This window comes from Oryzias melastigma, linkage group LG10 (genome assembly GCF_002922805.2).
Source record: "Oryzias melastigma strain HK-1 linkage group LG10, ASM292280v2, whole genome shotgun sequence".
Lineage (NCBI taxonomy): Eukaryota > Metazoa > Chordata > Actinopteri > Beloniformes > Adrianichthyidae > Oryzias > Oryzias melastigma.
In genome coordinates this window covers 10,816,971-10,843,904 of record NC_050521.1, presented here as the reverse complement: position 1 = coordinate 10,843,904, position 26,934 = coordinate 10,816,971, and the positions used below count along the sequence as shown (strand labels likewise).

The window sequence follows — 26,934 nt, the reverse complement described above, 5'->3', positions numbered from 1 at the left end:
ATATAATCGTAATAAAAAAAAGGTACAGGGTACCTTTTCTTGCTTGGAATGACTCCAATCTGCTCGCTTTCTCCATGAGGAGTGACAAGTCTCGCCTGCCACCACTCATCATCGGATGCATTTATGACATGAAGGATGTCCCCGTAGGAGAAGCTCAGACCTTGGCTAGGTAGGCAGCTGTCCCTTGTTCGATCGTAGTCAAACAGAGCTCTAGAAAACAAAGAAAGCTTTGATTACCCTCCCTCATATATCCTGAACTAATTCGTACTGAAATGTATACATCTCCATCAAACAACAGGCTCATGTTAGTGCTCATGGGGGGTTTCTTGTGTTCCTACTGAAGATATGTGGAGTTTAGACAAGAACTGAGGCTTCCAAAAATCGCTATCTAAAAATGCTTGTTTTTCTAAATTGCTTTTTATTCCAATCTGCAACCCAGCACTCTTGCATTTTGTATTGTTTAATGTCTTGTTGGACAGGTAAACACATTCATTACTTAAAGAGGCCATACCATGAAAAAACAACTTTTTTAGGTTTTAAGTGCATTAGACGGTTCTTTCCTCAATATAAAGAACCCCAAAGCGATAATTTGATTTGTTCATGTATTTAAGAGTAATCCACTAAAAACATGCACTCTCAACAACAGCCCCTCCCATAACCCCGATAACAAGCAGGTCCTCATGAAACTTTCATTTTAGATGCAGAATACCGTATATCTTCTAACTGTCTGGCCTTCAAAATAATTCCAACACATTGAATGTATTTGTGTTGTGAACCAGTGTAGCAATGCCCAGGGCTACTGAAGGCAGATACTGTATATGGTATGTGCATCCATCTTTGAAAAAGTTTGGATTATGTCTGTGGGAGAAATGCAGACATGCTGCCAAAGACTCTAGGATGATGTCATGAAATGGGCGGCAGCCACACGCAGCAGCAGGCGGAGCTTCAGGAATCACGTTGTTTTATTTCCGGGAAGGAAAAAAACAACAACTAATATTTCATAAATAATTCATTTTTTAGTGTTCCACAGGTAATATATGATCATATATATGGATACAGTTTACTCTGAAAGCTTAAGAAAATCATGGCATGGCCCCTTTAAGGCATCCATTCCTGTTGAACAGGTTCCATGTTCCCTGATGTAAGAGAGCATTTCTACCAACAATACATTTCAGTGGCTGTGGGCTTTGCTATACATCCTCTTCTGTTGTCATATCGCAGATGAAATACAGAACTGAAACTCTTATCAGGTGAGACTTAAGGGATGAAGCTGTTGTGATGCAACCAAAACAAGCATTTTGGTTTGTGTTGCGATCCCCAACGTTTCAGGAATCAGCTGGAGCCAACAGGAGACAGATTTCCAGCTTTAGCATGTTGAAGTACCTCGGAGTGCAAACGCACGACACTTTTAAAGGGCACACCACCAGCTCCACGCCTCCACATTCCTGAGGCTAGGTTTGTTCAATATGGCAGCTCCCACTTCACTTTGCTAAACAGACAGCTTTCACAGCATAACTGCAGGCTTAGCCACCTGCACAGGAGCAGGATAGGCCCTACAACCCCCCACAAAAGTCACTCTATAAGAGAAGAGTGACTCAGACTGATAATACACTACATTTGCTATAGTATGATCTGAGAAGAAAAAAAACGCCTCTGAATAAACATGACCAGAATAACTCATGATGTCAAAGGAAGTCTTTCCATTTACATTGTTAGCTTTTTATATGAAATGTTTTAAAAGTTGTTTATGAAATTATTTAATAGTCTGGTGATTCTGCGGGTGAACCAGTAACAGTTCAGGCTCTCAGGATCACATTAAAAACAGGATGCTTCATTCTAATCTTTTTACACAAAACTGACTAAATGTATAACTTTTCAGTAAAAACTAATAAAAAAAAATCAGATCAAGGGGACTGATATTGATATACGCCACTGTTCTTTAGCTTGGTTTTCAAAACAGTCATTTCTCAGTTAACCCTTCCTTAGTTTCTGCAGATTCCTGGAATCGGGCGTGTTCAGGTAATCAGGATCTGGAATCACATGATCTCTTTTTAGCAGCTAGAGCAGGGTTAGCCAGAAAAGCAGGAAAAGAACCACGGTTGATCAAAGACACACAAAGTTGGGGGAACCCGATGAAAGAACAATCGCTACCTAAGGAAGATTTCACTTAAACTGCAATATGCATGTCAGAGGAAGCTTTCACACTACGATAGGTTCTGAAAACTGGAACAAAAAACATTTTCAACAAATTTTTGTCTGGTTTCTTCTCTGACTGAAGTGGATCTGTGAGCACTTAAACTTCCTAAAACTATTTTCCAACCCTTCCAGGATTGATGCTTCTTTGAATTCATGCAGTGGGATAGTTTTACTGAGCTTGTAAACAACTGTCTTTATCACTAATGGTCTTTAAAAAATATAAATCAATTGACAGATCATCATTGACCATATTACACTAGATCTAAAGTTTTTTCAAAGGCCAAAAAGAAAAAAAAAAAAACAGTCTACCATGTGTGCCATTTCTAAAATGCTGCACAAGCCAATTTGTGTAATGACGCAGTCTGAAACTCATACCATAACAAGAGATGTTTGTAGTATAAAGTTCAAGATTGGATAAAGTTAATAAATACAAAAACGCTACAGTAAAGTTTCCAGGTTTTGATCATTTTAATGTGATATTAAACTGAAATCTTGTGTTTTTGTTCAAACAATTTTTCCAAACTTCTTACTGAATAGCTCCATCCATTTAAACGGTAGTAAAGTTTCATCAGAAAATATACTCAAAATCAGGCTAGCTCCCTCATTTTTTACTGATTTTCACAAAATATGGCTCGAATTAAAGCTTGGAAAATTATTAATCATGTGGTATATTTAAATATTTATAATCTTTAAAGGTTTATCGGTAACTAGTGCAAAAATTGTTCCTTATACTGTTACAGGTAATGCATTACTGTCAAATTAACAGCTTCTAAATATCCGTGATTTTTCATTTTGCCTCTGTAAATGGCGTATACTTGTTTAGCGCTTTCCTACCTTCCTCAAAGGCTCAAAGCGCTTTACAGTCACAGACCCATGCTCACACTGGTATCTGCGGCAGAAAAGTGGCGCAAGAATTCCACCACAATGTGGTGCACATGGGCAGCCAAGGCGGGAATCGAACCCACAATCTTCTGATCAATAGTCAACTGCCCTACCGCTACTCCACAGCTGGTGATGAGCAAGGACCCAAAGTCTGGTTAAATCTATTTAAGTGATGAGGTTGCTTAAGTTTAATGGCATGAATGGCTGACAAACTTTACAATGTGTAGCAACAAACTCCTTTTGCAATTAAAAACATCTCAAAGCGCTAAAAAACAAACAAACAAAAAAAAAACTACAGTATTTTCAAATGAAACTACAACTTTTATTATTCTTTTTTTATTACATACATGGTAAATACCTCTCAATTGCATTCTAAATTCACCTTAAATAGATTATTTCATAGTGCTTTGAGCGTAACCCCGGGCTCACACGGCTAGCGTCACAGTTCAGGTGCGTTGTGGGTGTGGTCCAGCTACAGCAGATGGCTCATTTTAGCTACAGGTTGGCTGCAGCCACAGCTCTGCTGCCGACCTCACAAAACTCCAAACTCACAGAAGTTGACGCTAATGCCCCCTTTATTTGCTGCGGTTCAGCTGCGTCGTTCGGGAAATTTTAACCAAAAGAAACGGATTTACAGCGACGCAGAGGCCCGACCGCAGATGCAGGACGTGAACGCCTGCAGTGGGATTTCCTCTAGCACTTTTAAAGTTACGTTAAGACTGTGGCGCTCGCATCGGAGCTGTAATGTTAGCCGTGTGAGCCCGGGGTTAGGCTCCAGCTGGCATCTTTAGCTGATACAATAGGGCTGTGGATCACTGCTTCGATTTACGAATGAAACTCAACGATTCACAAATTGGTCAACGGTTCTAACTTTTTAATATGTTTATTGCTGTGTGTCTACTTACAGGATGTATGAAAATGGAAATGAAAAAAAATGGTATTAAATCCTTTCATTTAAACATTAATTTAGAAGAGGAGATCGGAATCAACAAATCGATTAAAAAAAAACAAAAAAAAAAACAAAGATTCAGATAGAAAAGAAATGTTTGTCATTTTAAACTTTGTCAACCTTCTGATTAAGTTCACCAGTAAATACACAACTTAAAAAGGATATTAAAAAAAATCTCTGCATTTTTGGATTATTTAACAACAAAACCTGAAAATGTTCTCCACACTTTTTCCATCCTTAAAGTTCTTCAACATTTTGCGTTCCAAGTGCAGAGCCTGTATGAAAAAAGTTGTTTTTTTCTGTGGCCGAATCAGCGGATTCTCCGCTTCAGAATAAGCTGGAGTTTTGTTAATTGCTTCAACTGTTAAAGAGGTACTATAAGCAAAAATAATGTAAACACTGGAGTTAAAGCTCCGGTGTTAAGCTAACTAATCTTTTCCAAAACTTGTGTCAGTGAGCGGAACTTCAGTCTCAGTTTTTTAAAGGAAAAAAGCTCTCGCTAGTCTTATTTTGAAAACTGGAAACCCACACGAAGATCTGTTTAATTCTAGTGACGGTAACACAGCACTTTCAGCTTTGTTTTAGTTTGTAAACTTAAAATCCTACATTAATCTGCATTTAAGAGAAAAAATACATCGACCCCAGATAATATTTTACCACACTCTACAATATATTTTTTTAAAAAGAGTGTAAATCAGCGATCTTGGATGTCGTGAAACATCCAAAATGCAAAACATTGTGTCTCTTTTTGTGGTTCTTTGCGTACTTATTCGGACCTCCTTTGTTCATCACTCGGGAAGACTCAATGCATAGTAAAGTCATGTGGCATAATGTCGTATGTCACATGATTTCCAATCCAGTAATATATATCAATGGTTACACCAGAGTCTGGTCACCTGAATCCTCAGTGTGACTCTCTTTTTGAGCGAGCAGAGGGGTGCCACCTGTTTTAATTTCTAAATGAGCCTCCATCTCGCCTGGCAGCCGTCCCTAATCACAACTCCTGTCAGTTTGACAAACCCTGCTGTCAGTCTGCAGCCAGTGACATCAAGGTGTCAAGCTAGCACAGAGGAATTCATGTAAATCAGCTTTGATGATGACCAACCTCTGCAGCGTGAAGACAAAAGCCCAGCTTCAATTCAATGTTTTAGCTTGCGGCCCGTGTCATGTGTGACTGCTGGGAAAAACGTGTGCAAACAGGCTTCTCTCTCCCCCACAGACAGGCTGAGGTGTGTTATGCAAGAACGCTTATTTTAACTGCAGATCTTAGAATTTGGAGTGCTCAGCGTGGCTGTATGTGTGTGTTGCACATACCTGACATAGAGGGAGCGCTTCTCGCTGGTGCGTAAGGATCCCGAGCCTGAGCTCATACTGCTGTTCATCATCTGCTCCCTCAGGTCGTGGATCTTGGACTCAAAGCGACTATATTCTGCACCAGAGGAAACAGAAACGGGTATCACCTGAAAACAGCCTTTAAGCAAACACTGAAAGAAGCCTGGATTTCTTCTTGTCTGCCTTTCCTTACTGGAGTATGCTGCACTGAGCTACAGCAAAGAGGGGAAAGGTTCAGCAAATCCTTAAGCTGATTAATGACCCCAGGAACAGATGGTTTATCACAGATCTACCTTACACATTCAGTAATGTCTCTTGTCAGATAATTAATTACACAGATTAATGAAGATCAGCACGCGCTGTTTAGTGCGCTTTAAAGGAAAGGGAAGGCCTCCAACAATTTCCAAATGCAATGACCATTTTTCACAGGTGTAACTCCAGCTGCAGCGAAGCAGCAGGGATGATGTATGAATCCACCTGGACCCCCTCATTAAGAATGCTCTCATTAGCCTGCTGAGCACAGCGTGCGCCGAGCCCAGTCACTGCACCACAGCACGCAGGTAGACAAACAGACGGGCAGAAACAAGCACACTGAGCCCCCAATGGTTTTACACTAAGGCAGCACTGAATACACAGAAAAACAAGGATTTGTCTTAAAATGTAGTATTCTGCTAGCTACATCAAGAGATGTACATTTTCTGTGATTCTTGTCTTGTGAAAGCTCAAGATTAAACCAGATTAAAAAGGATTTCTAGAACACCATCTGACAAAAAAAAAAATCTCTTCATCTTATTGTGCATTTCAACTTTAGCTAAAGCACCAACTGTATTCAAATTGAGTCTCTATAACTTAAACCACAAACAATTTACATGCCATTACTGTTATTTTCAACTTAAATCCACTTAGAAGGTTGTAGGCAGCTCTATTGACAGTTTCAAACTTACAAGTTGAAAATGTGTGGAGAAAAAAAAAAGAATGTGTGTGATTATATCTGGCTGTGCCATTATTCATTTCCTGGCTGGCAGGAGGGGGATATGCGAGAAATAATGTGCGTACAAACTGATGAAAATCTGATCACCAGCTGAGAAATCAGCAGATCACTACTGAATGAAAAGTGTAAATGTTTCCTGTACCTGTGTGGATGTATATGCACAAAAGAGAACAAAATCATATCTGTTCCTTGATTATAATTAACATATTTAAAAAAACAACAGCTGAATAGATTATTATTTAGATGAGTCTTGGAAGATTGAAAGAGTCAACCCTAAAATCAGAAGTTAACAACCCAGAGCATCCTGTCTCAACAACAGATCAAAGTCCAGAATCTATGAAAAATACTACATGTAGAAATGAAAAGACAAACATCCTTCTCCAATGAAAGAGGTTCCACCTCCTGCTAAATACCAAGCAGGTGCAAAAACATGTTCCAATTCCCACTGACTGAACCCTACAGAGAATTCAAAGTAAACATGTCTCAGGTTCTGGCCTGGTGACACATCTCCACCCTGTTCTCCACTCAAAGAGTTAATACAATATAACAAGGTGACGCTGCAAGGTAGGTAACCAGACACTGCCTGACCGTCCGTAACCAAGAGCAACCATCTAGCATATGAGGAAAAAGCCAGGCACAGGAAAAAATTGAGGGGGAAAAGGGCAAGACACAAGTAGCAGTTTGAGAGAGGAGGGGCTGTGGGACAAGACAAAGAGAAGCTAAATACAGAGAGCCGACTGAACGCTCAGCTGAACAGCACTTCCAACCTGAATGGCTGCTTGTGAGCCGATGAGATAACACTGGTCCTATCGGTTCTTCAGGTTTACTTATTCACATTCCTGACGTCTGGATGACTCACAAAATGTTGTGGACATGGAGGATGAGTAGAAACAACTACAGAACTGCGGTTGGGGAAATGACAGTCAATCAATCACAATTAAAGACTCATTTCTGATCAGATTAAAGAGATTTCTGAAGCACTGAATAACATCATATCTTTAGAATCAAGCAGGTAATATTCCTGAATGTTTCATGTGTTATAAAAAGGGAACTGCACACCTACAAAACACTTCAAAGGAAAGAATAGCAGATTATTTTAAAAGTCTGACCCTCATGTCAAAGGCAATTTCCCCATTCACACTGCTGTAACAAGTACTGGAGTTTCAAAATGATTTGCTTTAAAGATGCTGTGCTAAAACATTGAAACTCTCTCCCAATTAGATAATCATTGACTGTCACAACCACCTGGACATGACAGCACACCTGGACAATCCCTTTGATCCACTGTAATAAAGTCTTAATGTTGTGTCAAGAAAGTAAGTTCTTCTCCTGCACTGTTGATGTTTTTTCCCCTCCTTTTTCTAATTTCTTGAATGCATAATGAATCCACACTAAACCTAGACTGTTACCCAGACCATTCTTAAGTCACTGAAATCTCTTTACTTTTCTTCTCAACACTTATTGGATTGTTTTAGAAATGAGCTATGACGGATACTTAAGGCTGCACAAGACAAAGATAAAATGCCACATCAAACATAAAAACAAACCCCAACTACACCATATGAAGCAAGTTGGATCAAAACACTGTCATAAACCAATAATATCAAAATGAAACTTTTGTTTTTTGAAAATAAAAGTCAAACAACACAAAGATACAATGCAAATGGAAGCCATTATCAATCATCAGTTTGATGTTTATGAGCCTTAAATGTACCCAACTATAGTGGACCAGGAGTAAGACATAAATCCATTTTAATCATTCAAACCTGTTTAATAAAGCCACATTACAGAGATAAACATAAGCATGTACCAGAGTAGAGGGCTGCACTGCAGCTAAAATAAGCTAGCCAAACCTGTTCATATAAAGGCAGGTGAATTGGAAGGAGTCTTTCTAAAAACACAAGCTTCTTTTTTCTAGTAGAAAGGGTTCATAGAGGAGTGCCCAGCCATTTCCAGAGACTGCAGGGTCCTCAACACAATTGAATATCCTATTGCTAAACATTAAGGTTGATTGTATTATGACTTTCTTCACACAAGCTAAAGTGTGTTTTGTACCTCTCAATGCATCTCATTTAGTTAAAAATGTGTTTTCTTATCAATTCAAAACCTATGATTTCAGCTTTGTGTATTAAATTGTAAAGAAAAGACCCCACAAATGTGATGTATTCTTGACGAGGACATAACTCCAAACTATTTTATAGGGCATTCTATGAGAAATTCTTGGGTCCTTTAAATCAGTTGGTTCTCCTAAGTAAGCCTGTATTTTTAGGAATGACCCATGAGAAGAAAGAAGACAGCTTACAGAAACTGGGCCTATTCTCTACCTCACTCTCACAGTGTCCTCATTAGTGGGACAGCATTTTTATTTTGGAGAACGGTGGCTTTTTTTTTATCCAATTATGCAACACGGTGGACATGTGTTTGAAATGTGGGCGAGTTGTGTCCTCTCGGACAGTAGAGCTAGTCCATGCTAACACGGTGAACTCCAGAAGGGTTAGGATGCTGTTGTTGTGTGCTAATAAGGGTTCATAAGAGAAACGTTTCCTTAAAAACCCCTTTTCTCATTTCCCAAATATAGTCTTCGGGTGTAATCATTTTTCTTGATGACTGGGCAGGGTAGTGTGTATCCATACACCACCTCACTATTTACATGATTAGGAGCTAAAGACCTGGTGATGCGCCAGAAAGCCACTCAAGAGTTAGCTGACCCTCCTGCTGCAGCTCGTGTACACCGCTGTGGCTTCTTGTAATACTAAGAGCTGGACTTCAATCAGAGCTCTACGGACGCCTGGTTCTGAGCCCCTGAGGAAACTCTCCTGGGCAGTTTGCCTGGAACAGCCAAGTGCTCATCCTCCGTTTCCGCTTCTAACTGACTTATCCTTGTGCAGCCCACTGGGCGTTCCTACAAACTCAAAGCACAAATGGTCACACACTAGGATGCTAGCAACATTATTGACCACACACTTTGGGCCAGAGAAACTAGAGGAAGTTAATCATTTGCCAGCACTTGACTTGTTAGTTTAGAGTGGTTAAGAATTGTGCACAGGCAGACAAGTCCTCCTCCCCGAGTTACAAAGGGGGCACACAACTGAAATATGGAAAACAAAGCTTCCCTTCAACTAACCACATCATTATTCAAGATTCTGCTTGGATGATCTGGCATGTGGGACAAATGAACTTACAGTGCCAAGTATGACAATCTTCATTTTCAGATGGGAGGGGGGAAAAAGACAAATTGCACAGCTCTCAGTTTTCAGCTAAGCCTTTGTCAGCCTAAGTCTTAGCCCTGGATCAATTGACAGAGCATGCTGCATATCAGCTCGCTGTGTCCTTGAATTGCTGTTGGACATTCAAAGCTGGTCTTATAAACAGGGGGAAAGCATGGAGTGAGACAGCATGCCACAACGCATGCCCCCTCACATTCCTTCCACAGTCCAACTGGAGAACTCAGCTGAGATATAAAGCTAACAATATCCTCTGGTATTATTCCAGCGATACACCAACATGGCCGGATACACATGCAGGTAGGTAGCAGAAAGCCAAGATGGTGCTGCCATCTTGTTAGACAAATGGCAGCATAGAAACTTGACCTGTGGTCAGCGATTGAGGAAAGGTGAATGCGTACAGAGATAAGGTCACTATGAAAGGAGGTAAGCTCACACAGGTGAGGTCAAACCGCTGAGCAGACACACACCTGTCTGGCCACACCTATAAACTCAGGCTACATAGAAGAACTCTGAGGCTGTTGAATGGGTTTCTCAGATTTCTTCTTTAAATGGGAGCAGATACTTCATCAAGGCAGGGTCCAGGTAAAAACAGTTCAACCATCTGCACAGTCAAGTAATGGTTTAAGAACTGAAAAGAGTATTTACAGACGTCACGATTGCTTTTCCAGAGGTTAATTATAGTCTAAATAATGGCTGAGAGCAGACCTGCTTTTCTTCCGTCTCAAACACGGTGCTACCGGAGCACAAGTACAGGTTACTGATAAAGTCAGCGCTAAACTTCCTCCATACAACAGCGGCTCGAGTCTTCTCTCGCGCCGTCATGTGCCACTTTCTCACGACACCTTCTCGTCTCACCTCACTCAAATTAAACGGCAGCTATAATCGGTCCCGCAGCCGGTCGTTTCTTCATCCAGTCATTAGGAAGTTCATGCCGCTGCTGCTGTTGTTGTATCCGAGCCCATCCCCCATCTGCTCTGGCTGGTAGACAGACATGCAAGTTTGTCGCTTTCCACCTTCGCTTTGAGCGGGTTTCCAACTTTCCACCCGGAACTGGAGTTCGTACTTCCAGCTTACGCTCGTCGTGTCATCTCTGCCTGAGTCGGGTCAACCAACAGCAGCTTCTCGTCAGGGCTCGGAGTTTGAACAAGGAAGGGCAGCAGCGGTTCTTTTACCCGCCTTGGCTTAACTCTATAGCTTGCTGAACAAGAGCCGCCCCTGAACCTGAATGTGATATAACGTAAACCTTTCCGAGTCTCCGCCTCCCGTTTAGGGACGTACTAGAGCAGACAGACGCTGATGAATGGGTAAAGTGCGACTCAAAACATTTGGTACGATACTTTCATCATGTTAACATCTGTATTAGAACAGTTAAAAAGATATGGAGACACAGATCCCACTCACCGGGGCATTAAATAAGCACATTTCCCAGAATGCAATATGTGCCTGTATTTTTATTTTTTTATTTTTTGCTATTAATAGAAATATTTCTCATATCCGTGTTTTATTAGGAGTGATATATATATTTAAAATAGTACTTTTTCCAGCACAGAATTCACACACAAAGTGTAAATGTAACGGTGAAATTGTCCTACTAAATTTAAACCCAGAGTAATTACCTTCAACTTAATAACATTACAATCACAATATTGCTAAGATATTTACTAGTTTAGCATGATTACATTAACTTTTGGATGAAGAATAGATCTGTGGTTTTCAAGTTGGTATATTACTGTTCATATCACTAAAATCAATTTAAAGCTCCGTTTCAACCATCTTTGATCCACTGCAGTGGTATTTTAAGTATGATTAGGCCAATTAGCCAAAATAAAAAAAAAAACGGTTACAGGTTACTTCAGAACAGCAGGAGTTCATTAGAAATTCACCTCGAGTTGTGGGTGGGATTGGTGGTATGGAGTAAGCCTGCACTCGTTCCTTCACAACCCAACATTAGTGGTGCAACAAAAATGTTCTAACCTTAATTCTAACCTTAACTTTTCTTCCAAGTCCGTGCAGCCAAGAAAATAGTTCAGAACTAACTGCAGTATTTAGAAAATTAGATGCAAATACTGTTGTCACTTTTCATTTGGGCTAATGCTAACTAGCATGAAAGACACGTCTGATCATAACTGTTTTCCTCTTTATGACTTGTTAGTTTTGTTTCAATTACTCCACACCAGAGTGTTCCTACATTTTTGTCAATGTAATTTTTAGTGTCAGGTGATTCCCTTTCCTACAATGTCTCAACACAGGCGAGGTGACCTTTAGAACCCCGTTACTGCTCCATGAAGATGGCAGACGCACCTCATCAGCTGAGAGTAGAACCACTAGTCCAAAAATCACTACAAAGTTCGGTTAAATGTTCAAAGTTCTGTTAGGGAAGTTTTAAATGTTCTAACATTTCCACGTTTCATCCTAAGATGTTATATAATCATAGAGTGCATGGTAGCGTTTGTGAGCACTGGGTGTTTGGTGTTTCAGGAAGGCAAACTTTGCCATTGTGTACACACATTATGACAAACTAACATACAATGTAAGAATTAACAAAAATTAGGCAATACCAGGGATAGTACACAGAGATTTACCAAGTCAATGTATGCAGATAGCCACAACCGTAAGTAAACAAGTTGTCTTATTTGAAACTGGAAATACATCACAGCTCCGAGCATGGAGTCCATCGTAGCCCCTACATCACAGCTACAAGCTTTTTCCATCACCATTCTTTCATCTGCTCCTGATTCACAGTGATTTGAATAAGGAAATACTCAGAAACAGTTTTTAATCTTAATTTTCTCTATAAAAATCGTTAACTAGAAAAGTGCTATAGCAACATGTTAAACACAATTTTCTGCCACGCTGAAGTGTTTTTTGAATTTGAGGAAGTTTTTCTTTGTACAGTTGGGAAATCACACACAAAAAAAACCTCCAGCTTAACCTTTTGGTTACTTTACAGGTCATTTTAAATATATAGTTTAAGGTAGGAGTCATGTTCTGAAATCACTTAGATTTGACCTACTAAGAACAAAGTGGTTCATAATCATTTTAAATAATATACGTTTTGCTTGGTTGAAAGGTTTTCTTCCTCCTCATTGTGGAGAGTCTTGAGACCATCTCAGATTTGAACGGGTGCTTTAAAACTGAACTGAACATAAGACAGTTGGGGCCTACCTTCAGGCCTGTATTGCGCAATGATGGTGACGGTTTGGCCTGCTCTCTTCAAGGCTGCTGCCGCCTGCTCATGTGTGGCATTCCTAAGATTTACTCCATTTACCTGCAGAAAAGAAAAAAAATCATGACAATACATAATAATAATACAAACACAAAACAACATAGATGTATCCAATACGTACCTGAATCTCCTGATATCTATAACATGCTTAGTAATAACAGAGTGATGTTAAATGATTTTAGTCCAGTCTTCAGTTACACATTACATCTAGCCTTATTATGGGAACACATTATATAATCTAAGGTTAGATAATAGGTAGGTGTTTTTCTTGTAGATATCCTCAATTGGAATCACTCATTGTTTCCATAAAAGTACAGTAATGTTGTTGGGTTTCCAGCCACATTTATTTTAAGTAATACCAAACTTTTCAGCAGCATGCAGCTTAGCTCCCTCACAGTTGTAAAGTCTTGCTCAAGGACATTACAGTGTGGGAAGGTGTTTGCAAGGCCGCCTTTAATGCTATCATCATTCTTCTGACAGCAGGAATTGGCTGAAAATCCCCCCCTGTCTCAAATCTGCGATAGATGTGGATGGGGGCAAACGGGAAGCTGGAGGTTCGAAATACTAACTGAAAGAATGCGGTCGCCCCTCCTCAGCTCTCCACTCAGGTCAGCAGGTCCTCCAGCCAAGATAAAGGAGACAAAGATCCCCTCTCCATCCTCTCCACCGACGATGTTGAAGCCCAGACCTGTGGAGCCCTTGTGCAGCACCACCTTCCTCGGCTCCCTGTAGAACAGAGTGACAGTGTCGGAGGGAATGGCAGGACACGACAAGTATGCCACAAAACAACATCATAGCTTTGACCTCGGGATAAAAACAACAAAAAAGGAATACTAAAGCAGACATTTGAATTTGCATGAGAGCAAAACTTAACGTGAATCTTTTTTAACCCTGATGCTCTCTTATGGGGGTCCAGATGACCCCACCCTTATATTAATGTGTGATCCTCCCATGACAAAGGTGGACAGGGTTTGATGTCTGCTACAGACACCAGTGAAGACAAAAAATCCTTGAATAAAAAAAGTTCAGCTCGCTGTCTTGTGGGGTCCAGATGACCCCACTTTTAATATAAACATCCCTAAGATAGCTCAAGGGTTAAACTGCAAATCAGCTGTGCTTCAGGATTATTCTTCACAAAAACAGAAAATTATTAAAGAAAAATAATATTGTGTCTTGATCATAATTGTTTGAGTGCTTGATACGCAATTTCTGGCACTGAAAAGTTGGTTGTGCAATAACACCAAAGTAAAACTAATTACATTTTTTGTTTGTTTTTTGTTAAAATCTAACTCCAAAAGTGTAACAAAAAATAACATTATTTTTAGCAGCATCACAGATTAATTTTTCTTTTTTTTTAATTGTTGACTCTCATAATCAGAAAAAAACCCTTGAAACTTGAAATCATTTTGAAAAAAATACACACATAGCTAAGTGCAAGACAACAGGAATAAAAAAGAATTTTCATTTGCATAAAAGATTGAAAACTAACAGAAACCTTGTGATCAAAGCTGAAGTCTGAAGAACAGAGAACATGTCTGGAAAGGAACCACTTGGTGAAAAGAACCAGCGGCACAGAGAAAGCGTCACTGATCAAAACCAGCTAAATCTGGAATTCAACAGAAATGAAGGATTGCTTCGACAACACGACAGTGATCATAACAAACAATCTGGTGAACATTAAGTGACCTAAACAGGCACCAATCATCGCTGAGGCTTTCACACTTCCCTGACCTACCTCCACATGGAGATCATTTTGTTACACATCACATTTACAAGAAGTCATAAAAAAGAAGCTTCAGATAAACTCAAGAAATGGAAAAATCCTGAATAGGTGCTTAAATAGCAAAAAAAAAAATCAAATCCCAATGCACTTCCTTCTTGTAATTAGATCAGTATTCACAGTGACTGAAAGTTTGACTTTAACAGCTGAACCCTTAAAGCGTTTTCCTCACAGTGGAACATCAGCATCAACAGAACTCCTTAGCTTTAGCAGCTGTGGCTCACCTAAACACTCCCCCAGCTTTAAGATACCAAACTGCTGCTGCTGCACTCCAGCAACAGTAGCCTCTTTCACACAAATGCAAACACACACTCAAAAACACTCCTGCAGACAATGACACACAGACATACTTTTTGCACACAACATGACTCCTATTAGTGGTCTTGTCTTGTAGTCTGAGGGTAATTTTTGCTTATTCCCTAATGGTTGTACCTAAACTTGCTGTGAAGATTTTTCCCAACAACAGCGGCTGGGAAACATTCCAGATGTGTAGAGTAATTCTGTCTTTAACTGCAAAAAGTCCAGACGGTTTTAGTAGGAAGCCGGAGCAGGAAGGAAACAATGAAACGGCCTCAACAGCAAGAAAATTAGGTAACTTGAATTAAAAATTAACTTGCCGAACCAAAGAAGCAGAGGTTTTTTACAGAGTTCTAAAAAAGATATTAAAATTTTCATGAGACAAACCTTATTCTGCAGCTTTCTATGCAGTTCCAGGGACACATTATAGGGAAAAAAAGACACGTTTTCTGTTTTTCTAGAGTCAATAATGAATATATTATTAAAGCAGTACATCAGAAAGACATGTAATAATTGCCATAAAAATATTAAAAGGACGTACTCTGCTTCACTGAAGTCAAGCCTAAAATAACCTTGCTTTCCATCTTCAGCTTTTCATCTCAGCTTGACAAAGCACACACATCTCCATGGTTACCTCGGGATCCAGATGCGGTGCTTCCTTCTGAAAGAGCATTTCCTTACAGTGTGTTCAGGCTGTCTCCTCACCAGCGATATAGAAGATGAGATGTTAACTGTGAACATGTTGACTGTGGGGCATAGTTCCGCTAAGCATTACACCTCAGCTGCTCTTCCTTTCTGGCCCTCCACAGAGGGGTTCACTGCAATTTTAGAAGCTTTACTGTCGAGGGTCATCTATTCCTTATCTCGTCCCTGTGTGCTGTGATGGAAAACAGCTCCTCTTCAGGCTGTGGCAATCGCTCTCTTCCTATCGAAGCCGAAGCACTACACTTAACCCCAATGCTGCCATGGAAAAAACCTTCCGCTCACCAGGGAGAAGAAAAAAAAAAACCCAACAGAATCAGATCAGGATCTGTCTTGTTTCAGACATGTTAGGCTAGAGTTAGTCCAGGTTTGATCAGCTGTCTTGCAGTTTTGTCCCTTTGCTGCGGTGCCGTGGTGGGTCCAACCTTCTCCAAACTAGCACACCAGCATTCCTGTCTGTCAGTTTAGCCCTCTGGAGATGAGACAGATAAATTCCCAGAGGCCCATGATCATTTGGAAAAGTGCATGCAGACAATGGAAATCCTAAGCTGTCTTGGGTGGCTTGAAGGCTTTTATTTTTTTTTTTGGACTATAATCTTTGACCTGGGTGCAGGCTTAATGGCTGGGTTACATTTGCAAACAGAGAGATAGCACTTCTGTAGAATATTTAACAGGTAACGACACCCTGAATGTGTCTGTGCTTCCCCATCTGTGCATTTTCATAGTCCTGCATTTTACATGCAGGGATCAAATTCTTGTTCTGTATCACAAGACCTGTTCCCCCTTCCACCCCCCCATAGCCTTTTCATCCATGCCAGGAATGTAAACAGTTATAGAGCAGCAAAAACCCTTTCTCTCTGCTCAGCCGTCTCTATAATTCAGGAGCTGCCTCCTCTCCCGCCTCTGCTTCTCCCTCCGTGCTGCAGCGTGCTGGACGAGGTCGCTGCAGCTCAATCTTAAACCTGTGAATGGATTTCTGGGCTGTGGGGTTCAGCGGGTCACTCTGCCATGGACTCGGCGCAGTAATTGGCCCCGCTTGGCTGATTAATGGAGAACCACTGCAGATAGACGCCATTTTTCCACATACAGACACTACCTCTTTAAGGCACGTTTCCTCGCAATAGATGGCGTCCGTTTATATGTAGGGCTTTTTCTTTTTTTTTTTGCTAACTGTATTCAATCCACGGATGCTCTGAGGCTCATCAAGCCTTTTCAGCGACAAAACCACTTAACAGATAATTTTTTTAAGTATTCAACATTAGGCCGTGCTTGAAAAAAAATAGACGATTAACAAGCAGGCACATGTCTGGGCAGCTAATGTTGTTGCTGTGGAAACAGATCGTGAAAAAACACAGAAAACGTGACATTTTCCTTTCTGCCAATCAGATTGTCACTTTACTGGCAGACTGCAGTGGATAGTAACCTTCATACATTTACTTAAGGAAGAACTACAATTGTTAAGATTTACATGACAGGGAGAAAGTCATGACAGATCATGAAGTAAAACTAAGCAGGTGCCACAGATAGTAAAATAACATCATGTAAGACCATCAGAGCTAGAAAAGGAACAATCTGTGACTGCATGAAACAGGATGAACAGGTATCATGACCTTCCAAATATATTTAAGGTAATGTGTTTTACTCTAGCATCCTGTTAATGCTGTTCAGTCTCTAAACAGGTTGTCCAAAGATCAAACCACGCCGACCCACTACACTGTTCTGTAGTAACCAACAAGTCAAAGGTTTTGTGTTTGTCTGAGAGGAGCTGAAGTTAATGATCAGCTCACCTGCAGCAGACTCCAGGCTTCTGTGTCCACACAAACTCAATCTAAACAAAGCACCTGGAAGTACTGGTCACAGTTGTGAGTAGATCTTTTATGCTTACGTGGGGATTTCTGAGCTACAATTACATCAATAAAGCCACAGAAGAAAAGCTAAAACACGATGGAACAAAAACCTATCATGAAAATGTGTTGTAGACTCTCCTGCAGAAGTGACTGGGTGCCCTGTAATGCCTGCAAACGGCATGTCAACATGTACTCGGCTGCTCCTTTTGTCAAGCCCAAAGAAACATTACCGGGAAAAGGGGTAAGTCAAGATCCAAGACTTGGGATGTGCACCTGCCGATACAAGTGCTGACTCACCCTGCTCTACAGAAGCCCATGACAACTATATATACACTGTTCGGGGTGCAATATTCCTGTTAGTCTGGTGGCGCTGGGATCAAATTCGCTGTCCACCCTGACGTCCCCTGAGACGAGACTCTCTTCTGATTACACAACAGATATAGCAGAAAAAACCCACAGGCTAAAAAAAAGGTGCACGCATGGACACAATATGTGGGTCATTTCTATTTGTGCAGCTAATTTACGAGCTGTCCACTGCCCAGGGTGGGTACACATCAGGTGTGTGTCCCTTCTGCCTTAAAATGTGGATCTGTGCATGTTTGTGTGCGTCAGCACCAACAAACAACTCTGTTTGCGCGCGTGATCGGTGCTAGCGGCATGGGTGATGAGAGGGTAAGATCTGAGCACCGGGCTCAACTTTCTTAGCGCACAGATAAATGGTGACAGCTGCAGGATTGTCTGCGGTGGCTCGTCTGCACAAAGTCAGGCTCTGACTCCCTGTTGCACCTATAACAGCAAATCTCTGTGTTTATGTTTACTAAGATCAGCAGGCAAAACATTCCAGCGCTGTGCAGCTAAGTCTTTGTGCAGGGTAGCTTAGCTTCATTATTCTCCTTTCATTCTTCTTTTAAAAGACACACTCTAGTCTTGCATGCACATGCATACATGTAAAAACACAAACTGTAGGTCACATTTAACACAGAATGACACACAACTATCATATGGAGAACAAAAGAAAACCCCAGATCCTCCCCATACATGTGTGCCACTATGTGTTAGGGTCCTGTGAAAGGGACTGGCCGGAGATCTCGGCTTGTTTTATCAATGCCTTCAGACAGATGGAAGTGAGCAGCTTGAGGGAGCGTGAAGCCCTTTCGGCTGAACTCCTGTGGTGATGTGTTTGTGCACGGCAGGTACAGACCTATTTTGAAAGAACCAAAAATGGAACTCCTGAAACACGGAACAGATCAGGAGGAAAGAACGGACAAAAGCTACAAGAGAGTAGATTATGGGAAAAAAGACAATGAAGGAAATTGTCTTGTTTATACTTTTATGCTTTTTAGTTTCATATAAAGCCACAAAAACACTCTGAAGATTTTATCCATAAGTTTGGTGGTTAACATTAATTCAAGACATTATTGACGTGGATTTCTAAACACTAGAGCTCCGAGAGATGACGTCACACAGGGTCGTCCCCCTCAAGGCGCCGCCATATTGGCAGCAATCAGACGCCTCACCTCAGCGGCACAGCTTCTCCTTCGGACGCAAACGTTTCATACAAGCATCTTGAGAAACGGGAATAAGTAGGGGAATACTGTACGCCATTTTATCGGATTGCTAAAGATGCGGAGTGGCAAGCTAAGTGGATCAGCGCCATTAAAAGAACCAGGGGCAAAACAAGACTAAAGATGGGACCCTCCAGCGGTCTTATTCCGTTTGTGCAGTGATTACTTCATATCATGTATGTTATTGTATACAAAGCTTACTTACTTTCATTGTATGACATAATCATGGTTTCAGATTAAAGCTAGTGTAGAACCACAGTTCATTGCATTCAATTTGTGGGGATAACAGTGTCGTGTGTAAGTTAGGAAGCGCTAACAAAGCATCCAAAATGTGGATGTTGATTTATTTTGCAGGAAGAAAGAGCGATAATCCATAGAGTTCAGACTTTATTCCATCTATTTTCAACAACTTCCATCTCCAGAGAAGAGAAAAATTAAAACGAAAACCAGACGTGTTAGCCAAACTAATGTCAACAAACAACACGCTGACCTTTCTGCTAGCCATGCTAATGTTAGCTGCCTGAAATATAACACTTACCCTTCCAGTGATGATGGAGCAATTTTTTGATCGAAGATTCCACAGCTGAATGTTCACTGCAAACCCAGATTGACTCCATCTGTAACACTCCAGGCTTTTGTAAACTTTAGAGTCCGCCGTGTAGGAGAATGGGAGGTTTATTAGGTAATTATATGTCTGAATAGCATAAATGTGGAACGTTTATTTTAGAGGAGATACCTTTAAAAAACACGGCGGGCACATTATTAGGTTGATAATATTTATGCTTTTTTAATTTTTTTTTTTAAATAAAGCTAAATGTTATGTGAATTAAAGTGAGATAAATATTCCGATGCCTTTAAAGTTTCAGCAGTGGCGCTCACGACGACGCTGCTTACATTGGTGCCAAAATGGCTGACTGACTACAGTCACCTGGGGTCCGGAGCTCTATTGATTTCCAGGGTAACATTTTGCTAAAATATATAAAAAAATGCAAGTGATTTTGCATAGGAAGTTTTCTGACGTTAGAACAAAGTAGCAGTCATAGATTTAGGATCAAATATCCATACACCCACAGATTAAGTCAGTGGTGCTGAGATTTTGAAACTGTCCTTTAACTTGCTGAGGCCAAGGTCTTTTAACTTTGTGCTGGTGCTCATCACCGACGGCAGCTGTTCGCCTCTGTGTGCCAGCACATAAAAGGATTGTTTGGCAGCACTGGCTGGACTGACCATCCCATCACACAGTGGGGAGGTTCTCAGTTCAGCTCAGGTCTGTGCAGAAAGGTTTCCACAAGTTAGAAAGTATTATGAAGAACGGCAACATTTAAATAAATAAAAAAATAAAAAAGCAGTTCAAACAATGTACAGGAGAGCTAATTAGTGAAGGTGCAATCAATCTGAAAAAAATCTAAACTTTCACAGATTCTAATGGTCATGAAAAAGCTACATAGCAATAAAGCCATATGCTGGCATGAACTGGAAGCTGCTGAGCAACCAGTGAGTGTGTTTTCATGAACAGAGGAGCTAAGCTTAATGTTAATCTGACAGCTGTCTTTGTCCCAAAATACATGCACAAGTGGGGCATCGATATGAGACATTTGATTTTGCAGCTCAAATCTAGGAAATGGTTCTGTTTGGATTAGGGCTGCCACGATTAGTCGACTAATCGACAACTAATCAACTATTAAAATAGTCGATGACTAATTTAATAGTCCATTGGTCGTTACTTTATATTAAATGGAGTCAGAGTGTTGAAAAGTTGAAAGTTATAAAGGGATTCTGCTAGCTTTTTGGACTATTTTGGAATTTATTAAGGTTTTTTAGGCTAAATTTGGGTTAAGCTAATATATCAGCTGCATGCTAGCTGTTTTGGCTCACTTTGGCTTTTTTTTCAGTTTTTTAGGCTAATTTGGCATTCAACTAATATTTTAGCTGACTATCAGCTTCAGCGTTTTTAGCTATCAATTTCAGCACCTTACGCTATCAGCACTAGCATCTTCAGTGGCCAAATTCAGCTTACATTATTCACACTAGCATTATCGCAGGTAATGCTATATATCTAGTTTTTAGTTAGTTTAAAGCCAATGATGGCTAAGATGTGTGCTTTACATCCAGTTTTCCCATGACCAATTAGTTGACTAATCGGAGAAAATAATCGGTTATTGGTCGACTATTAAAACAATCGTTTGTGGCAGCCCTAGTTTGGCTATAAAGTTATAGTCTCATTGTGGACTTCTCTTTAGGGAGAGGAGATGTCAGCTTTCACTTTTGGTGCCTTTGGTTGTAACCGTTTTTTTTTTTTTTTTGTTACTTCCGGGTTAACACCATGTGAGAAAACAGAGTCAGACTGAATATGAAGAAGTTAGTGCTTTAATGTAATTCCAATAATAAAGTCATTTTGCTCATGTTCAAACTTATTTATGTCTTTTTTTTCTTAAGATGATTCTCATTAGGCCCCCACAGGAATATTTTACAGCTAAACATGTTAGAAATATCCCTGTTTAGGGACAGATAGAAACAAAAAACTTATATTTATTAAAAGATAACATGCAGTATATTGATTTTCTTGTAGATAAGAAGGACACTCCTTGAATTCTCAAACCTGTAACGCCAGAGCTTTAGCTCCAATGTTTACATTGTTTCAGTAATTTACGCAATTGAATTCTAGCGGATTCTGAAGTGGAGGGGAGCAGCCTAGTGCTAACATGCAAGATTTTACACAGGAAAATTGTTTATGCAATCAAATCAGCTGATTTTTTTACAGAGAAAAATAGCTTTGCGCCATTATGCAACACTTTACACACACATGTGAGTATCTGGGGATTCACATCGATCGCGTGAGCAATCTAGGAGTTACAGTATGTCAAAGACTGTGTGTTATGTAGGTGATGTCAGTGACAACTCCAACAGGAAAATGACCCCAATCAAAGTGTTTAAGGAGCTTGCTGTCACACTTAAGGAAAGACTTTCTAAAACATAAAATGTGCGCGTGAGTTGAAAGGGCAAAATCTAGCCAGAAAAACAACAAATTTGACTGATCTTCAGGATAGATACTAAGAAAATGAGTCAGCAATGCTAATTCTGCTGTTCCTCTGTGGAATGAAAACCATTATCAACCTACTTCAACACATTTAACCAGATAGTAGATGTTCGCATGTATGTAGAAATCGTATTTTTATAAGTGTGTCGATTGTGTCCTTGACTCATTCTCAATGTTACATACGCAGAGCATGATACAATCATGACCATCCCAAACACACTCAGCAAACAGGAAGTACGTATGTATCCATGAAAAGGGGACATTAACATGCAGACAACGAGACAGACAAGTAGAAGAGGAAATCACAAAAATCCCCCTGACACCCTCCTCTAACCCCTCTGTCTTCTACTTCCCTTTGTTGGTTTTATCCTCTTAATCCATCTTTTCTACTCGTGACAGCACGCAATAAGTGCACAGATGTGGCACAACATGCTGCGGGACAGTTAGGCATCCTGCAGCTGTTTCAAACCCCATCCATGAGCTGAGCTACAGAGAGGCGGGTTAGCTAAGCGAGGCCTGATGGAATAGGTTAGTACCTGCTAGAGAAGGGGAGTGGACCTTGGCACAAGGGAGCGGGGGAAGAACAGAAGCCTCTGTTGAGGGCCTGGGGTACCTTGCTATCCCCAGGTTTGTGGATGACACTGTAAATAGGCTCAGCCCTGCTGTGGGGTACAGGAATCACAGTGAATGGGACAAGTGTAGGACACAAAGAAAGCACACAAACCAACAGAGATGCGACAAATACACAAACGAGCCATGTAGACAGCTTGAACAAGGACATCACTGGGGAACATAACACACACTCAAGCAGTTCACACACACACCCATGAACACAGAGGCCTTCTCTCCCCAGAGCTGTGGGTTAAGCTGACTCAAAGCCTCATGGGACAGTCTAATCTAACCCCTATGAATGCTACTTTTGATCCACTACTTGGACAGGAAGTCAGAGGTTAAAACTCAGTTAAAATCAGTACAAGAAGTGACAAGGGCCCTCTCTCAGGACACAGCCACAACATACTTTCCTACAAAGGCCACCAATGAGCGAACATTTGTAGAGTTTATGTGTTGTTTTCTTTTGGATCACTTCATGAGCAAAGCGAAACAGCTGTACATGCAAGTATTTGTAACACCATCACAGAACACAAACAGCCAAAAAAACAAAAAAAAACAAAGAGGGAAACTAAGTGAAACCCGGGCAAGATGGGACATTCGTTTTTTCACCCAAACAAGTTCACACCTGAGCTTCAGTCTCTGCCACAACACCGGCAGATCTTCACAGGACAACTGCGCTGTGACTCACTCAAAGCTACGCTCACGGAGAAATGAAACTGATTTTGGATGAGAAAGTGTTAGGGAGTCGATCCTTCAACCTACCTTGTGAAGTCTTCCTCCCCCATCATGTGGCGTGGGACGGGCGAGTACCTGGACGGGGTGACCTGGGGTGGCGCGTACACTGGCTTTGGCTCCATTGCCCCCATGTAGTTATGGCTGACGTGGTTGTCCACCATTGTCGGGAAGGCTGGAGGGAGGGCCAGGCCAGTAGGGGGAAAGAAAGAATGATTACAACACAGGTGCAGACCACATGGAACTGAGTTCATTCAAGTAACAAGATTAAATAGAACCGTCAATAGCAAAATACAATCTATGCCTTATAACACTTTGTTTATTCACAAACATATTAGCTTTGTAAACCATTTAGGTCAAATAAAATCACTTAATTTATTCAAAAAAGGCAAATTTCTAGGACACAGTTTCTGCAGAGCGGCAGGAGTTCATCAAAAATTCACCTCTGAGTTGTGAGCGGGACAGTTGGTCTGAAGCAACCCCACCCCCTTTCCCCTCACCTTTTCTGCATCACTAATGAGCTCTTTTCAACTGGCATTTTTTCATCTGCTCCTGACTCACGATTTAAATAAAGAAATACTCAGAAATGCAACTTTGAGCTTCATTTTATATATACATATATATTTCCTCCATCATCATGAAAATGCCACAAAAGCATGCTAAAAATACCAAATATAGCATTTTCATTGTAGTGGGTCTTTAAAAAAATGAATGAAAAAACTTTGAACAAAAATAACCGTACTCAAAAGGTCAAAAATAGTTTCACCATAAAGAAAAGTTAACGTAAGTTTGAATTTTCACAGAACTGTTTACACAAACAAGTACTTTGTTTGATGACATGATGTGTACCACACTACACATGACCCACAGGTAGATCAGAGGAGAGCTTTCTGGCGATGAGAAAGAAAATCTTAGACAGGGATGCTAAAGGTGAAGACCATCTCCACACAGTTTGATGTTCTTGTGATTGCAGCTGCACAAGATCCTGATGAAATCTGACGACGAGTCGGGAAACATGAGTGGTTACTATGAGATTAAGGGTCAACTTCAAGGTCAAGTTACACCAGTGTTGGATTGCACCATCGGTTGCTTTAGCCAGACTTAGTGCCTGATGTCAGAAAGTTAGTCCCAGCCACAGGCTGTGTGTGCTCCAACTAAAGTATGACCCAAAACGCGACTACAAACCCCCAAGAATGACAGAGGACTCTTTAGAAGGGGTCCTCCGATCCAAATCCCAGTGAAGATTTTTGAAAAAGCTGAAACAGGCCATCTGGAGAAGATAGTTTACTCACAATGAAAGAGACAAAATACCTGCTCATGAATGCAAAGGTCACTGTGACACTTATATTAATCATTTGATTTCAGTGATCGTCTCAAAGTCTTAAGTTAAAGTTATCATCTTTTTTGTTAAACCTGTTAGTCTATCTCATCCTTCCTCTGAACCACAACATAAAAGTTATATTTGATTGCCATTGGTTGATTTTCAACAATTATTATTAATACTTTTGTAAATTTCATGTAATCCAGTGACTGTTGTGGGTCATCTTTCATTAACACTGAGGATCAGTCATTCTGTCAACATGCATAACTTTAGTTTTTATGTATTCATGTCTCCCGAGCAGAAATGAGGATGAGCTGGAGGCAGATACACAGAATCCTTTACATCCAGTACCTTAATCCTTTCCTGATTACAAACCTTGTACATTCCTAATGGGCATTTATGAGGTTAGACCTTTTAAATTCTATTATCCTGCAGATTTTTGGTTCTGTTTAAAAAAAATGCAAGTATTTATTTAAAAAATGTTGACTGAAATGACCACATTTCCATCCAGTTCCACCCGCCTGTAACGCTTGCCAACATGTTCGCAGGATTCATGTGGTAGGAAAACAGTAAGTGCTGTTGTGACGAAGAAGCATGCCTGCTGTGCCTGGTTACAAGATGAGGCCCTGAGTGATAATGGATCACCAAAAGGATTTTTACCTGGCTTAGTGATGCAGTTAGCCACAATACTGGACAGCTTCACCTCAATAGAAGCTTGATGGTTCCTCACTCCCCCTGGAGTGTTCATGACTAATAGCTACTGATTGTTTCAATGTGTGATCAGGAATGATTAAAGACTTCTAATACATCTCTCATCAGTACTTTCTTCACCATGTAGAGCACATTTTTAAGGGCTGTGCTCTAGGCTGCATGTTGCAAAGTCACGTTAGAATAAAGTTCTAACTAACTAAAAAACACTAGAACGGTAAGCTAAAGCATGAAATCACTGCTCTGTGCAGATCTGAGAAGCTGCAACATAAGATCGTGGACTCTCATGAGCAGGTGGGATGTGAGAAACCATCCACACTCAGTGGGAGGCAGAGAACTGTGCTTGTTGTTGCCGTGGGAAGGATTGTGTGTGTGGGTGGGTGTGTGTGTGTGTGTGCACGAACATTTACTACATTCACACTGTGGGTGTGTGGGCATTGGAGTTTTGGGGAGGGAAGAGACATCCAACACAAAAGCTCTGCAAGTAACAATGATAAGATGATTCCCAGAGCAAAACATAGACCCAGACTTATGCATCGTTCTTTCCCCCAAATTTACAAAACAGGATCAGACGCAGTAGATACGTACTGCTGGAGTAGTCTGGGGGGGCGTACATGTCGTTCAGATGCACCGGGCCTGGCTTCGCCACTTTGAGGTAAACCATATCTGAGGTGTTCTTCAAGGCTGCCACTGCCTCCTCATGACGAACGTCCTGCAGCACAATGTTGTTCACCTGGTGTGGAGGAATAACACATTTCTGCGTCAACACCAGCCAGCTGTGCTGTGACAACACCACTGTCTCCATTTTAAAAATGGGAGGTATTCAGTAGACAAATGTATGCTGCATTCAGGCATGAATATCTTCTTATTTGAGGATTCATCAGTCAGATGTTCGGCTGCATCAACGAGGATTAAAGCTTTTAAAGAGGTTTACATTATGATACTTTTAGTGTTTTTTTTTTTTTTTTGCTGAATATGTGTCAATATGTTTGCACTAAAAACCATCTAAAGGTCAAAGCTCAGGTTCAATATGTTTAACTTTGCAACATTCCCTCACTTCAGTGTAGAAAACTTTGTAAACAAAAATAAATAAAACCGAGTTAAAACAGGGAGTCTTCAGCTGTAGGAAAGCATGTAAGTGTAGTTTTGTGTTAGCATTCTCAATTCTGATATATAGTCTGTCAGTTTACAAATCTTTGGATCTCTTTGGCTTTTCTGTCAACATAAAAAACAGCAAATTGGCTAAAAGACAACAATCATCAAGTTGGAAGCTCAGGTTCTGTTATGCTCATCACATTAACCAATCAGAGGAGATCTGGACCTCCGATGGGTGTGGCATCATCCAAACTGCAAAAACTGACCCCTTAGAATTATGTCAAAAATTCTAACCTCACTGGCAGATATTCTTGAAATATGCCAATACTCCATCTGCCAATGGGGTTAAGGAAAATGGTCCTACCTAAAATTATTATTGGAATAAAAATATACTAGTCACTAAGAATAACATAATTTTTATCCTTGAAAGGATTT

The 26,934-nt window shown here is 40.6% G+C and overlaps 1 protein-coding gene and 1 long non-coding RNA gene across 10 annotated transcripts in view; one reads left to right on the top strand and one right to left on the bottom strand.

Annotated features, from left to right (window-relative positions):
• dlg3 (discs, large homolog 3 (Drosophila)) overlaps positions 1–26,934 on the bottom strand; it is an 88,354-nt gene that overhangs the window by 6,746 nt on the left and 54,674 nt on the right. For 5 of the 9 annotated variants that reach the window (XM_036214018.1, XM_036214021.1, XM_036214020.1 and 2 more), the window contains 7 exons: positions 25,993–26,137; positions 23,406–23,568; positions 22,568–22,693; positions 13,373–13,529; positions 12,743–12,845; positions 5,342–5,456; positions 34–210 (listed from right to left, as the gene is read on the bottom strand). In XM_036214018.1, coding sequence (XP_036069911.1) covers positions 34–210; positions 5,342–5,456; positions 12,743–12,845; positions 13,373–13,529; positions 22,568–22,693; positions 23,406–23,568; positions 25,993–26,137 — 986 coding nt within the window. The remainder of the gene's footprint in view (positions 1–33; positions 211–5,341; positions 5,457–12,742; positions 12,846–13,372; positions 13,530–22,567; positions 22,694–23,405; positions 23,569–25,992; positions 26,138–26,934) is intronic. The other 4 variants (XM_024284087.2, XM_024284083.2, XM_036214019.1 and 1 more) reach the window with 3 other exon arrangements.
• Positions 17,361–20,339, top strand: LOC118599266. The gene is made up of 2 exons (XR_004948568.1): positions 17,361–17,670; positions 18,872–20,339. It is a non-coding gene; the product is annotated as an uncharacterized LOC118599266 (long non-coding RNA).